Source organism: Drosophila virilis, chromosome 3 (genome assembly GCF_030788295.1).
Source record: "Drosophila virilis strain 15010-1051.87 chromosome 3, Dvir_AGI_RSII-ME, whole genome shotgun sequence".
Taxonomy (NCBI): Eukaryota; Metazoa; Arthropoda; class Insecta; order Diptera; family Drosophilidae; genus Drosophila; species Drosophila virilis.
Window position 1 is genome coordinate 1,374,140 of NC_091545.1, and position 13,378 is coordinate 1,387,517.

A 13,378-nucleotide genomic window follows, 5' to 3' on the forward strand; every position below is an offset into this window, starting at 1 on the left:
TATATGATATATGTTAATCTCTGATCTCTGATTTATCTCTTAATACAATTATAATACCCTCTATACTCTATTTCCATATCTATGCCCAAGAGATTTAATCATTCTATAAATAAATCTAATTTTATATATGACATATGTCGTTCTGATCTCTAATTAATATTATGTACAAATATAATATCCTCTACAAGTGCATAGGAACTTAATATGGATCCCATATCCGTAATATCTTACTAAACCAATATGCAAGAGGTCTTGCAAACATTCTATAACCAAATGCTATATGAACATAATAGAGGCTGATTAGAGCTGATTATATATATATGACATATGTCGATCTGATCTTTGACTAATTTTCTATACAATTATAATACTCGATTACATAACTATATTCCATAAATTATTAGAAATAATTTCATATGAAACATATCTTGATCTGATCTCTGAATAATCTTGGATACAATTGAAAAGCTTGAGAAAGTAATATTTAAAAAGTTTTATTGATTAAAAGTTGCAAGAATCGCCAAAAATGGATCTTGCTTATGTGGTAAGTATCTGTATCTGTGTATCTGTATATTTATCTTTAACTTTATCTTTATCTGTAGTTGTATCTGTTTCGATTTTATAAAAGTATCTGTTGCTTAGCTTAAACACGACGAATTCGCTTTACACTGAAGAGAAAGTTGCCTAACAATAGATTGTATATATTATATTAAGTTTAGTTTTGCTTGGTTTTCCATTTAGTTTCTCATTTTCTTTACTTTTGCCTGGAGTTCGCTTCGCTCCCAGCGTGGATCTTGGCAAACGGCTTAGACTAAAGGACGAGGGCTGGGATCTGGGATTAACTATGTAGGAGCTAGGCGCTAGGTAAAGTCCGGCGGCTTGTATTTGGGCGGTCGCTTAATTGGCTTCTATAACCAATTGCGGCCGCCACGTCATATGTTGTTCTCCTTGGCGCCCTTCGACGCCGACGAGGCGCCGCCCGCATTTGTGCTCGCATCGTTGTCTCCTTTGTTGTTGTTGCTGCTGCTGCTGTTGCTGCTGTTGTTGTTGTTGTTGTTGTTGCTGTTGGCAGTGGGCGTCTCCTCGCCATCAACGCCATCGGCTGCAAAGGGGAAAAGAAATGCATTTAATAATGGTTTACTGTTAGGTATTGCCCGGCTTTGCCAGGTCCAAGTTTATGCTTCTGCTTGCCCTCATATTTATTTTGCCTCAAAATTCGAAAATTTTCTTTAAAATCCTTCGAATTGAACAGCAACAGCTGAAAGCAACGTCTGCCGTCCATTTCTATCATTTGCTTGAAAGCTAGAAGACATTTGTTAATGCGTTTGAACCAGCAACTTCGCCAGTTCAAACATTGACATCTATACACCCTCGATTTGCGAGGTGCGAAACTCAATTCAAATGCATTTTCTTATAAATTTAATTGATTAAAGACGAAAATGAGTTTGCTTCGGATTGTAAATCGTTTTCACCTGTTTTTCACAGTTGCGGGTGGATTTGCAAAAAGTGTGAAAAAGCAGCTCAAAATGCATTTTTTCTTTGAAAATAAGTTTGCGGGTGAAATTGACAATAAATCCCGTCTTAAGTCCATTTTCATAGCATCAGGCAACTTTAGCTTCAGTCAATCTCCAGGATACCTACCCTTCTCCTTGTCATCCTTGATATCGCTGGAGGTTTCGGAGGAGGTCTTGTTGCTGGAATTGGTGATGATGGGCTCCTTGTCGAGGCGCGGCCGCTTGCGCTGGCCCTTGTACGTGCGATTGTCGCGGCGGCCAGCCTCGCCCTCGTCCTCGGAGTCGGAGTATTCGTTCTCGGGCACAATGCGCTTGTCCTTGTCGCTCTGCGGCAGTCGCTCATCCTTGTCGACCTTGTCCTCGTCCTCGGACTCATCGTTGATGGCGTCCTCGGGTATCGCCTGAATCTGTACGCCTGGCGCATGCGGCAACATGCGCAAATTCTCGAACAGACGACTCTTGATCTTCTCCAGATACTCGGCTGTATTCTGATTGGTCATGTTGCTCGGGCTGATGTGCAGCTTAAAGTCGGGCCCGAAATACTCAAAGTAATCGTTGTACGGCAGCTCGTTGGCTATTTCCACGGCCAGCGCCACGGACGTCTCGTACGTCCAGCAGCGGGAGACGTTGCGTATGGTGTAGCCGCCGCCGCCGACCATCAGGAAGGGCAGATTATATTTCTTGACAAACTCCACGCACTTGCCGTGCCCCTTGACCGTCAGATTGAAGCAGCCCAAACGATCGCCCGTCAGTGAGTCTGCGCCGCACTGCAGCACCACGGCCGCCGGCTGGAATGTCTCCATAACCTTGGAGATGATAGGCACAAAGATGCTCTCGTACGCATCGTCGTCCATGCCGTCGCGCAGCGGTATATTCACGGCATAGTATTTGCCCTTGCCGGCGCCAATGTCGCGCAGATCGCCCGTGCCCGGAAAGTATTCGCCGTACTTATGGAAGCTGACGGTCATCACGCGATCCGTTGTATAGAAGGCCTCCTCGACGCCATCGCCATGATGCACATCGATATCAATGTACAGCACGCGCTGATGATACTTCAGGAGTTCGAGAATACCCAGCACAATGTCGTTCACATAGCAAAAGCCGGATGCCTCCGATTTTTTCGCATGATGCAGCCCGCCGCCCCAATTGATGCAGATCTCCGAGGCCTGTTTGTTCAGCTTGACAGCGGCGGCCACCGAGCCGCCCGCGGACAGCTGACAGAACTCGTAGAGGCCATCGAAGACGGGACAATCCTCGCCCACATTGAAGCGCTGCATCTGTTTGTTGTACTCCGTCATATTATCCGGCCGTATCGAACGCAGAAATCTCACATACTCATCCGAATGGAACTTGGTCATCTCGTCGGCAGTGGCTTTGTGCGGTCGCTGCAAACGGGGCGGGTTGGGAAAGGGAAATTAAATGCATTTCCAATTGGCGAATCGGCGTATCGACTTACGTAAATCTCCATCTTGCGGTAGAGTCCATAGTTCAGCAGCAGGTTGTGCGTCATGCGTATGCGGTGTGGCTTCATGGGATGGCCCTGGCCATAGTAGTAGTTGCCAATGTCACCTGTGGAACAGTTAAACAGTTCAGTTGTAGTCGACTGCACAATACTCTGTTCAAGAAAAGAGCTAAAAGTGGTAAGAAGAGCTCCCTTTTCAGATAATAAGAGCTAAAGGTGTCTCGAACCGACATTTGGCGGGTGTAAGGTAGTCTGTCCGAAAGCCGACTGCTTAATACTCTGTTCTTTTTCAAACTGCCCGAAAGCCGACTTCTAGATACTTCATTTAGCTACAAATTACACAAAAAGCTTCCAATTGTTTTTGAGTTCAAGCTCTAAAGCTGTAAAAAATATAAATTTTGACTCAGCCTCCCACTTCCAACCCGTTGGGCGTGTCCAACAAAACCAAAACTCTTCTAGCATACTTTGACATTACAAATATTACAAATATAACTCAAAATTTAAGCATTCTGCTGCAGACCTTACACAAAACACATATACCCGTTCACACCTTCCGAACAGTGTATATAGAAAAAAAAAAAAATAAACATTTTGCGCCACGCTCTGCAAAACGAAAATTTTATTGCCAGTGCCGGCAAGGCGTCTGCACGCACAGCGCACTTTGACCCAAACGACCGACGCCGCACTTTCGCTACACCAAACAAAGACCTACAGGTACACACACACTCATGCACACTGGCAAGCACGCACACACCACCACCACCACCACCACCATCGCCAACAGAGTCGCATGCGTTGCGGTCGTTAGCGGAAAGTGTGCTGTGTGCCAAAATGCTGGTACAGTCGCTGTAAAAATTGAAATTCACAAAAATACCGAATGAACGCCACCGTCAACTATTGCGGCTGGTTTGGAGGCCGCAAATGCGCTAAATTCTTGCATAGTGCTTTGTTTCTGGGATTTATTGCATTTTTAGTTAGTTAAAAGCCAACTTACTGTCGTAATAATAGCAAACGCGCTTTTTGCTATGGGACTGCATTGTCACTGCTGCTGCTGGACTGCCGGTCGGTCGTAAGACGCGGCGTTTGCTGCTGCTTATGCGATTTGCCTTAAAGCAGCGAATTTAGCAATAATTTTAGTTGGGTTATAGCGGCTTGCTTGTACTTTTCTTTGAATTAGCGAGAGAAGAAACACGGCCGCGCACTGCGAGAAAACGATGTGGTATGATATTTGCTGTGTGGCAACCACACTAGATGGCGTTGCCACACTGTAAAAGAATTGCCAGATGACTGAAATGCACTAAGTTGGGCCAAAATTATCTGGTATTTTTTGCTATGCAATCTATGCTCATGTATTTGAAGAAAATATATTTTTCTAGTGTAAAAAATATTAAAACAACAGTTACAACAATAAGTCCTACATACAGTGCGATATTTTATGAATTTGTATATTTTGTTGGTTTTTTGTAATTTTACCTTATGTCGCAACGGCCACATTGCGCGAGCCTTAGTTTTTTTTTTTTGTGTTGTGTGAGCGGGAGAGAAAACTTCTTTTAGTCGAAAAATAACCGTTGAACGAGTTGGACGCGTTTCTGTGCGAGGCTATGTCGGTCGGTGTTTTCCGTCTCTTGTCGGTGAAAAATAAGAATTAAACTCAAAACTAAAGTTCAAAAATATTGAATGAAAATCGTGTGTGTAGTGCAAATTGTAGTTGAATTCAAAGGAAGCTAGCGCAAAAGCAACGCGTAAGTTTTTTAAGTGAGTTGTTTGTGCGCCGTTTCGTTAGTATGCGTGCGTGCGTGTGTGTGTGCATGTGTGTGTGTTTACGTGTGAATGTGTGCGTGTAAAAGAGAAAGAAGTTTCAGTTTCCAAGCAAAGCAAACACAGCAAGTAAAACAGCAGCAACGGGAGTTGCAGTGGAAACACAAACAGAGCAACACACTCACCAACGCACACACACGAACACACACACACATACACATGAACACGCCAGCGCAAAAGAAGTGGGAAAAAACTGAAATAAAGTGTCGAAGCGGAGTAACAAAAAAAAAAGAAGCGAAAAAGCAAAGAAATGAACGCGCCCGCTTTACTGTGATGATGAAAATTAATTAAAATAAATAAAAATAAATGATAACCGTATGAAATATCCTGCGCAGTGCAGACGCCGCCTCCGCTGCCAACTTCAGTGTTTCCTCTTTGCCTCTCGCTCTCTCGTATCTCTTTTTGAATTTTTACCGACTGCCGCAGCAGACGTCTCTGCCGCCGCCCCCGCGACCAACGCCTCGCTCTTAAAGTTTCTGTTACTTCGTTTTTATCACGATAAATTTCCTCTTTTTTTTTCCCTCAATGCGCCCGCAGGATATTTTTTGCCGTTATTTATCCCCCCGCGTACGTGTTTAATTATAGTTTTTGTTCTCTCCGTCTCTCTCTCTCTCTCTCTCTTGTGCATCTCCTTCGCTTTCCAATTAGCGCAATTTCGGCAACCGCAAAGCTAAATAGTTTATTGTATTTGTTGTTGTTCATTTTTGTATACAGTCCAGTAACGACCGTGAAACAAAACAACAAAACGCGACGCTGGCGGCAACTGCATTTTATAGCTGTAACTGTAAAAACGCGCGGCTAAGCCGCTGGCTACACAATAAAAAATATTCCATCTAATTTAAATTAAAGGTAAGTGCTGCCACACTTTAGATTTGGCTATTTTCAGCTCATTGGCTGCCCTGGTAACTTGTTTGCTCCTGATTATTATGTGTGCGTGTGTGTGTGAGTGTGGCCAACGCATCGTTCGTTAAGTGGCACAAAAATGCATCATTGCCTGACTCGACACTACAAAGTGCCGTTACAAAAGCCAATGAACGCATCAGCCAAATAACTAAACATAAAAAAAAAAAAAAATACCCAATCTGGCAACAACAACAAATTAATGCAAGTTTATGCTGAGCGAGCGGCAGAGAGCAAGAGAGAGCGTCGCTGCATTTTCTATTTGCGCTGGCGCTGCTGCTGCTGATAAAAGCAAATCCCATTTTATTGCTGCTGCTGCTGCTGCTGCTGTTGTGCGTTTTAAAAAGTCAAAGAGCAATGTTGTTGTTGTTGTTGTTGTTGCGTCTGCTTGTAATTGTCTGTAATTTAGCTCGAGGACCAAACCAAACCAAACCAGTCCGGCAACCAGCTGTCGACTTCTGCGCGTGGAATACCATAAGGTTGAGTGTGAGCGAGAGGGAGCAACACATGCAGCTGCTGCTGACTCTCACGTTCTGCCTCGCTCTTCTCGCTCACACTCTTCTCTGCTCAGTTGTTGTACGATTTTTGTTGGTGCTTTGCTTTGCCGCATTTATTTATTTACATTTTTCTTTGGCCTGTTTATTATCCCAGCGCAGCATCGTCGCCGTTTGAAGTTCAAGCCACAATTTTTTTTTGTTATACTATTGTTGTAGCTTATCTTGCGGTGCTTATACACCTCCCCCCCGCCCCCGCCCATTACCCCCTGAGCAGTCAAAAATAAAAATTTTCATTAACACGTTCTACAATGCGATGACAAGTTCCACAGTTTGTTGTTGCCTTTTGCCACTTCTCTTTCCATTTGCCTTCCTTTTGTAACGACATAGATACAAGGAGTGTGAGAGAGGGGTAGGAGGGAGGGCAGCCCTTTTATTTTTGGGGCAGTTCAAAGCAAAGTGAAGTTCGTTTCGAGTGCTGCACTTGGCAATTATGCCTTTTGGCTTTTGCGAAATGGGCAAACGGTAAAAATCTGCTTAGCTCTCGACTAACGGCAAACTTGTTGAAGATCTCTGATGCTGCTTCTTCCTTTTTTTTTTTTACGTTTTGATTATTTTCATTTTGCGCGCACAAAGCGCTTACGATTGAACGACTCACAAAGGCAAATGGCGAAATTACGGCAAATCCGACGGAAGGAGGCGACGACAACAAACACAACAAGAACAACAACTGTTAAGTAGTAAAAAAGTAGCTGAAGTGGCAGCGTCAGCAGAAGTAGAGAATTCAATTGTTCGCGCTGCGTCTGCGCCCTTTGTATTTTTGAATACCCTATACACATTGAATATGCGTTCAAAAGGGGCATATTGGTTTTGTTATAAGTGTAAGTCGCAGATGTGGTTATCTATCCTATAAGAGCGCGAAATTTCCAATAAGAAATATATATGTGTATCTCCTTTAGCAATCGCAGACATCAAGTTGTTCTCTGTGCAGGGTATTATTCAGTCGGGCAAACCTAATTGGATCACTATGACTTGATTTTTATGTGCAGCTCTCAACGTCGCCCACTTACAGCACACACAATGAAAACGAGCAACCGAAGCAGCAGCGTCTTTTATTGATAAGAAAATTGAAAGTGCGTGGCAAGCAGAGCGACAAGCGGCAAGTGTGGAAAGCCGGCGAGAATGGAAGGCAATTTGTAAAGAGAGATAAGCGCGTGAGGCGTGAACCTAATCCAAACTATCGATATCGCTCTTAACCTCACATCATGGAAGGCAACTTGATCAAAACTATCGATAAAATGGGAATTTATGTAATCGATCGCTCTTAACCTCAACTTATGGAAGGCAACTTGAGACTTGCTAACTTGCAAACTATCGATAAATAGGCAACTTATTTAATCGATCGCTCCTAACCTCACATTTTGATAGATTGATATGGAAGATTTCTGAATACTTTCCAAACATAACTCAATCGAACTCTTTTGGTTCACGGTAGTTTTAATAGTCGATTTTTCTTTTGTATTTTTTGTTCTTGGAGCTCCAATTCCACAGAATTTTTTGCGGTTTTAATTAGAATTTGGTTCAATATGTTTTTCTTTTGTAATTCAGAAATAATCGAAACGTTCTTTCCAATACAGAACTTTCTTTTATCATCTACACTTTTTTCAAGTCTGTCGAACAAATCATCTCATTTACTGAGTTTTTCTCGCTTTTCATCTTTTGCAAAAAGTGCTGCAGTAAATGTTGCTCCAGCTTCTCCTCCTCCTCCTCCTCCTCCCTTGGCCATTGTCGTCTTGTCTGCCCGCACACAATTGACACAATTCAGATGGTGCTTCGGGCGCATCATCAATCCGGTTAATGGACGTCCAACTTCTTGTGCCCGTTCTTGTTGTTCTTGTTGTTGTTGCAGTTGACCCGGCACGCCACGCCACGCCACGCCACGCCCATTTGGCCAGAGCAAAAGCTTCAAAGTTTTTATTTTATGGCAATTCGAAGTTTTTTTTTTTTGCCACGCTTGACAGGTGGCCAACATAAAGTGCAGCAGAATGCGGCAGGACAACAACTGCGGGTTGCTTTGTCTCTCTCATACCCTGGACCCATTGAGAATGTTAAAGAAGGGTATTATAGGCAGAGGGAAACATCTGCGAGCCAGAAGTTTATATATTTTTGCCTAGAAAGAAACGGGTAGATGTCCAAAAGAGTTTTAATATTCTTCTTCTATAGTACGTACAGAATAAGTTAGTATTAAGTCGGCTTTTACAAAATAGATCAATTTTTATAAAATAGATAAGTCCACGTAAAATTCCTGCATATCTTAGGCCTTTTAGAAGCTAAAGTCTCTATATATAGTGTGTATACCCTCGTATAGTATCTGTATTTCACTTTTTTGGATCACTGAGATTTTCATTACTATCGGACTGCAAATGCCCAAGTTATTCAGGAATGTATCTCTATTAGAGAGGGCCTAAGAGAAGAGGTACAGCCACAGCATAAAGTATTGTTACAGGGTATCTGCTAAACATACTCTTCCGACTGGAGAACACTTCTCGTTGCACGTTGCATTGTTCAATTGTTTTTCCTTTTTGGCGGACAGTGGAAAAACTTTTTAATTTATGTCGTTAAGAAGAGTTGCAGTCGCGTTTAATGGTCAGCTGTCGGGCGGAGGGGTGTGGCATGTGGAGGGGGCTGGGGGGGAGGGGGGGGGCAGGGAAAGCGGCTAAGCTGCCCTGTGACCGGCTAACCCAAAAGCTAGTTGGGCGGTTCAATTAGATTTATGGGATTAGGACAGGTCGCACACACACGGGACTCGATTCGCACGTTGAACGCTGCTCTCCAAAACATTTTGCATTGTTTGCTTTTTGCTGTTGCCTTGCCCGCCCCCGCCCCTCTCTCCGCTCCCCCGGTTTGCGGCACTTCAGTGCACATCCGGCTGGGCAAGAACAACAAAACATTGTTTCGTTCCGTAAACCGGCGGCAACTTTTCGCAGCGGTGGTTGCTTGTTTCGCACTCGCTGAAAGCTGCGCCAGCGTTTTCCGGTTTGCCCATTCATTCTCCCTTTCCGCCCACCCGCATTCCTGGCCAGGTTTGCGCTCCTGGCCCAGGCACAGCCCGTGAGCGCGCACACATTTCCGGTAGAAAAACCTCATGTGCCATGCCCACTGTGCATGCGTGTGTGTGCCCCTGTGTGTGTGCCCCTGTGTGTGTGCCTCTGTGTTTTGTGGTGGTTGTTACTTTGGCTAGTTTTCGATTTTATTGATTTTCATAAAGCCGCTTTTGCGTTCAACTTTGCGGCTACTCCAATTAGAGGCTGAAGCTGTAGAAATCAAAGTTTTGCCCCATTTGCATTGAAAATCATTTCTACCATTTCCTAATCTCTCTGTGTGCAGCAGCTGCCACTTGCAGTTGCATCAAAGGTAAAGCTACCCCAATAAGGAAAAAAAAAATGTATACTAATTGGAAGTGCACACAAGGCTCTCTCTGATTGATAAAGCGAAGGCTTTATTCCGGAAAAAAGGGGCAACTAGGGTAAATAAGAACGCATGGGGTTCTAGTTAAGATAGAAAAGTTTTGCTACATTTGTTGTAAATGAAACTATACATTTATAAACCTCGTCTGTTGCCCTGAGCCTTTCTGTGGACTCTCAAAAGAAGACGGAATGGAACACCATCGGTCGGTGATGCTATGACAAGTCCTGAGTTCTGATTGTCGTGGATCGACGAGGTTTGTGGGCTTACGCCTTTATCAAGGGAGAATACCCTGTTTGCTTAACATGCATCCAATTGGCACCGAAAGGAAAGAAATCGCTGTCTTCTCGACTTGAACTATACGAATTTAGTCATATATATTGAGAGTATTGTGTTATTAAGCTCTAAAAAGTAGACCTGATGTTAAATAAGCCTTCATTTCTCAACTCTCAATCCTCAAAAAGGTTGACATAAGCATCCCAATAGGTTATCTCCACAGACGCTGAGAAATCAGCCAGAAAACTGAAGCTATCTGACTTCGACACATGCAGATTATGTGAGAGATTATGAGATATTAGAACATGTAAATCTCAAATCCTTACGCTTCTAGTCAGTTCTTAACTCATAGAAAACGATGATAATGAGAACCTCCTCCCAAAATAAGTGCTTGTGCAATATGACCCAGTTTTGTGTGCACTCCCCAGAAAGGTCGAGACTTAAGGGCAAACTTTTTAATTACAAGGATCAGGACAATAAAAGTTTATTATGCGAAAAGCACTAAGCACATTTCGTTTCTCAAAGTCCACAAAAATAAACAGCGTCGAGCGCGGCAAAGACTAATTTACCAAACTGAACTCTGGCCTCAACTGACAGTCGAACTATTTATCTATAAAAAAAAAAGGAAAAGGCAGACCTAAATCCAGTTAAAGTTGATGTTTTAATGTGCAGCAAAAGTTTTTGCTAATCCCCAAATCGGAGCTAACCATATATCTAGTGAGATTTGAGTGTGGAATTGCGATTGTTGCGCTCGACTTTGGTAAATATTGAAGGTTCAGCGAGGGATGGAGTGCAGAGGAGAACACGGAGCGATGCGACAGTCCGAATAGCAAATCGATTTCAAATGCAATTGAAAATTCCAGCCAGCCAATAAGTTGCTATCCCTCGCTCTTATGGCTCCCCCTTTGTCTAGCTAATATTCAAATGGAATTCGAGTACATTGAACTCCGACAACACAGATGCTAGGTGTGAAATTTGCCAGGAGGCACAAGCACCGACTCAGGCAGGCAGGCAGGCGGATAAACATAAACAGAAAGAAACTGGAGCACGGAAAATAAAAGGCCAGCAGCAGCAGAGCAACTATCTGGCAATAGATGCCTGGGGAGCTGAGCCATAACAAAAGCAGATTTACAGACTGGGCGCATACGCTGCGGCTCGATGCTGTCTCTGCCCAAAACTTGTGTGGAAATAAACTTGCCAACAGTTCTTAAGAAATCATAACAACCCTTTAAGGTTAAAAAAAAAATAAAATAAAATAAAAAATACAACCCCTGTACGAAATTTTCAAATGAAATTAAAAAGTTTATCGTCAACTTTGAAAAACAGTGCATAAAAATGTGCGACTGTCACCCCTCAAAACGAAAAGAAAAAAAGAAACAGCGTTTAACTGAGTCGAGTGCTTGTCTCTTTGTAATTTTTGCTTTTAGTTCAATTTTTAGCAGCCAAACTTTGCCCAAAACTTGTCAACTATGCGCAGTGGAGATGTCAGGCAAAAAAAAGTAGAAGGAACTAAAACTTAGCCACTTGAATAGTTAGTGTAATTTGTGTAGCGCAGTGTGAAAGTGGCACGAAAGGTTTTGCCAACTTAACCAAGAAAAGAGAGCTAAAAATAATTTGTGGAATTAAAATTTGGAGTAAAGTTTCTGCGAAGAATACTTCTCTTTTCTTTATGCGTACTTCTTAATATAAGATTAATTGGAAGCCTACTTGACAGCAATAAATTATGCACATTTTCTGTTTAAATTTAAAAGCTAGGTACTGTGCTTTCACCCTTAGCAGTGAAATAAGAGTGAAAACTATTTTTATTGCGTTTATCGCTTTAACTTCAAGTGTAGTTTCGAAGATTAAGACATACTATTTTATGTGTCAAATGCGAATCAGTAATTTTTGTTGCATTCCACTTAATTTCGTGGAAATTAGGTGGAGTTAGAAGTTGTCGATTATGCAACCTGATTTGCAACTTTAAGTTTGTAGGAACTCAATTTTAATTTCCCTTTGGCCTACAATCACTTTCTTATTCGTTACATGTTTCATTGACCTCTAGAAATCCAACCCAACTGGCGGGAAAGAGGTGGAAAATTTGCAGAAACATTTTATCGATGTTATTATTACCGTTATGTATTGTCTCATGTGCTTTGCATAATGTTTCCATCTCTGAACAGAGTTCATGAATTATACGAACGCGCTTTTGGGACATTTACCATGAAATTTTCAAGCATATTTCATGCGATGCTTCACTTGAAGTGAACCAAAAAACTTGCTCCGTCTCTTGAGGACAGTTTCCAACGGAAGGGGGGGGGGGGGGAGTGGAAGATGGGGCTGCTAAGAATAAGAAGGATGCCAGCTTGCAATTTGTAGCAGCGCCTGGCAAGTTATTGTTATAGACTCTGCCCGGTTGACTGACTGTCCGTCCGCCCGTCCGGGCACGAAATGTCACGCTGTGATTGTGCCGAGAGCGAAATCTCAGTTACAGTTGCAGTCGCATGTCTCAATTCTCAGTTCTCTGTGCTGCGACTATTTGTCTCGAGTGCATTGCAGTTTGCTGGAATTGTGTCTAGTGGCGCACTTCAAGTCGCATTGCCACCCACCCACTCCGCCTCACTCCCCCCAAACGCTACACACAAGCTCCCCAGGCGCTCGACCCGCAATGCACTTTGCTGATTATTTGTCTCGATTTTGTTGTTATACCCTGAACTCATTGAAAATGGATAAAAAGAGTATGCCAGCCTTGTGCAAGGGCTTGTAACGGGCAGAGGGAAATATCTCTTAACTCTTTCTGATCAGGATGAAGAGAGATTTGAAAATGTATATTAATATCTATATATATTTTTGTATATTTTATCTATTATATATTTTATATATTTTTTCTATACCTTTATCAGACTGTGACACCGAAGTTAAACATGAATGCACTTCTTATAGAGTTGGAAGAAGGGTATCTGTTGTTTTTATTATTTTGTTGCTTTTTTTATTTGTAATGAGCCACGTGACGTAGTTGTTTTCATTGTCGTTTTTGTTGTTGCTTTGACTGAAATCAATTTGACACAGATTTAGTTTCAGATTAAAATCGATATAAATTGTGTCAGGGCTTGTCCGAGGCGCCCCTGGGATAGAGCTGAATCTGATATTATGCAGCTCCAAGCAATTAACCAGACACCTGACTCTATTGTGAGTGTGTGAATGTGTGAATGTGTGTGTGCATGCATATAAATTAGTTTTAATATTTGCAAGGCAAACGGGCAACACACTAAACGCAAATTGGCTTAGAGGCTGCCGCTTGCCACATTCCACATGCCACTTGCCACTTGCCGCTTGCCGTTTGCCACTGCCGCAAAACTTAACTCGACTTCCGTTCATTACGAGTTGCATTTTCAATTTTGCAACATGGCAAATTTTGCATATTTTTCTATTGCCATTTAACTCTTGTGTGTGTCGTGTGCGTAGCCAAT

General features: G+C 42.6%; 2 protein-coding genes across 5 annotated transcripts in view; one reads left to right on the forward strand and one right to left on the reverse strand.

Moving 5' to 3' along the window:
* Positions 1-478: 478 nt before the first annotated feature.
* On the reverse strand, positions 479-4,217 carry HDAC1 (histone deacetylase 1). Its single transcript, XM_002060001.4, has 4 exons — positions 3,971-4,217; positions 2,971-3,083; positions 1,642-2,899; positions 479-1,102 (listed from the first exon to the last, which is right to left on the reverse strand). The coding sequence occupies exons 1-4, from the start codon at positions 4,011-4,013 to the stop codon at positions 933-935; spliced, it is 1,584 nt and encodes a 527-aa protein (XP_002060037.1). The 5' UTR covers positions 4,014-4,217; the 3' UTR covers positions 479-932.
* A 301-nt stretch (positions 4,218-4,518) lies between these two features.
* The window catches only part of Src64B (Tyrosine-protein kinase Src64B), a 35,745-nt gene continuing 26,885 nt past the window's right edge, over positions 4,519-13,378 (forward strand). For 2 of the 4 annotated variants that reach the window (XM_032435507.2, XM_032435509.2), the window contains exons 1-2: positions 4,519-4,718; positions 5,509-5,643. The gene's annotated coding sequence lies outside the window, so the exon portion shown is untranslated. Of the gene's footprint in view, positions 4,719-5,442; positions 5,644-13,378 lie in introns of all 4 variants that reach the window. The other 2 variants (XM_015168342.3, XM_032435508.2) reach the window with 2 other exon arrangements.

Bases quoted from the DNA above. Each gene is read 5' to 3' on its own strand.
- HDAC1 (XM_002060001.4), bottom strand. From the start codon at position 4,013: ATGCAGTCCCATAGCAAAAAGCGCGTTTGCTATTATTACGACA. The intron at 2,900-2,970 runs GTAAGTCGATAC...CCCCGTTTGCAG, and splicing joins ACCGCAAGATGGAGATTTAC to CGACCGCACAAAGCCACTGC. The intron at 1,103-1,641 runs GTAGGTATCCTG...TCCCCTTTGCAG, and splicing joins CAAGGATGACAAGGAGAAGG to CCGATGGCGTTGATGGCGAG.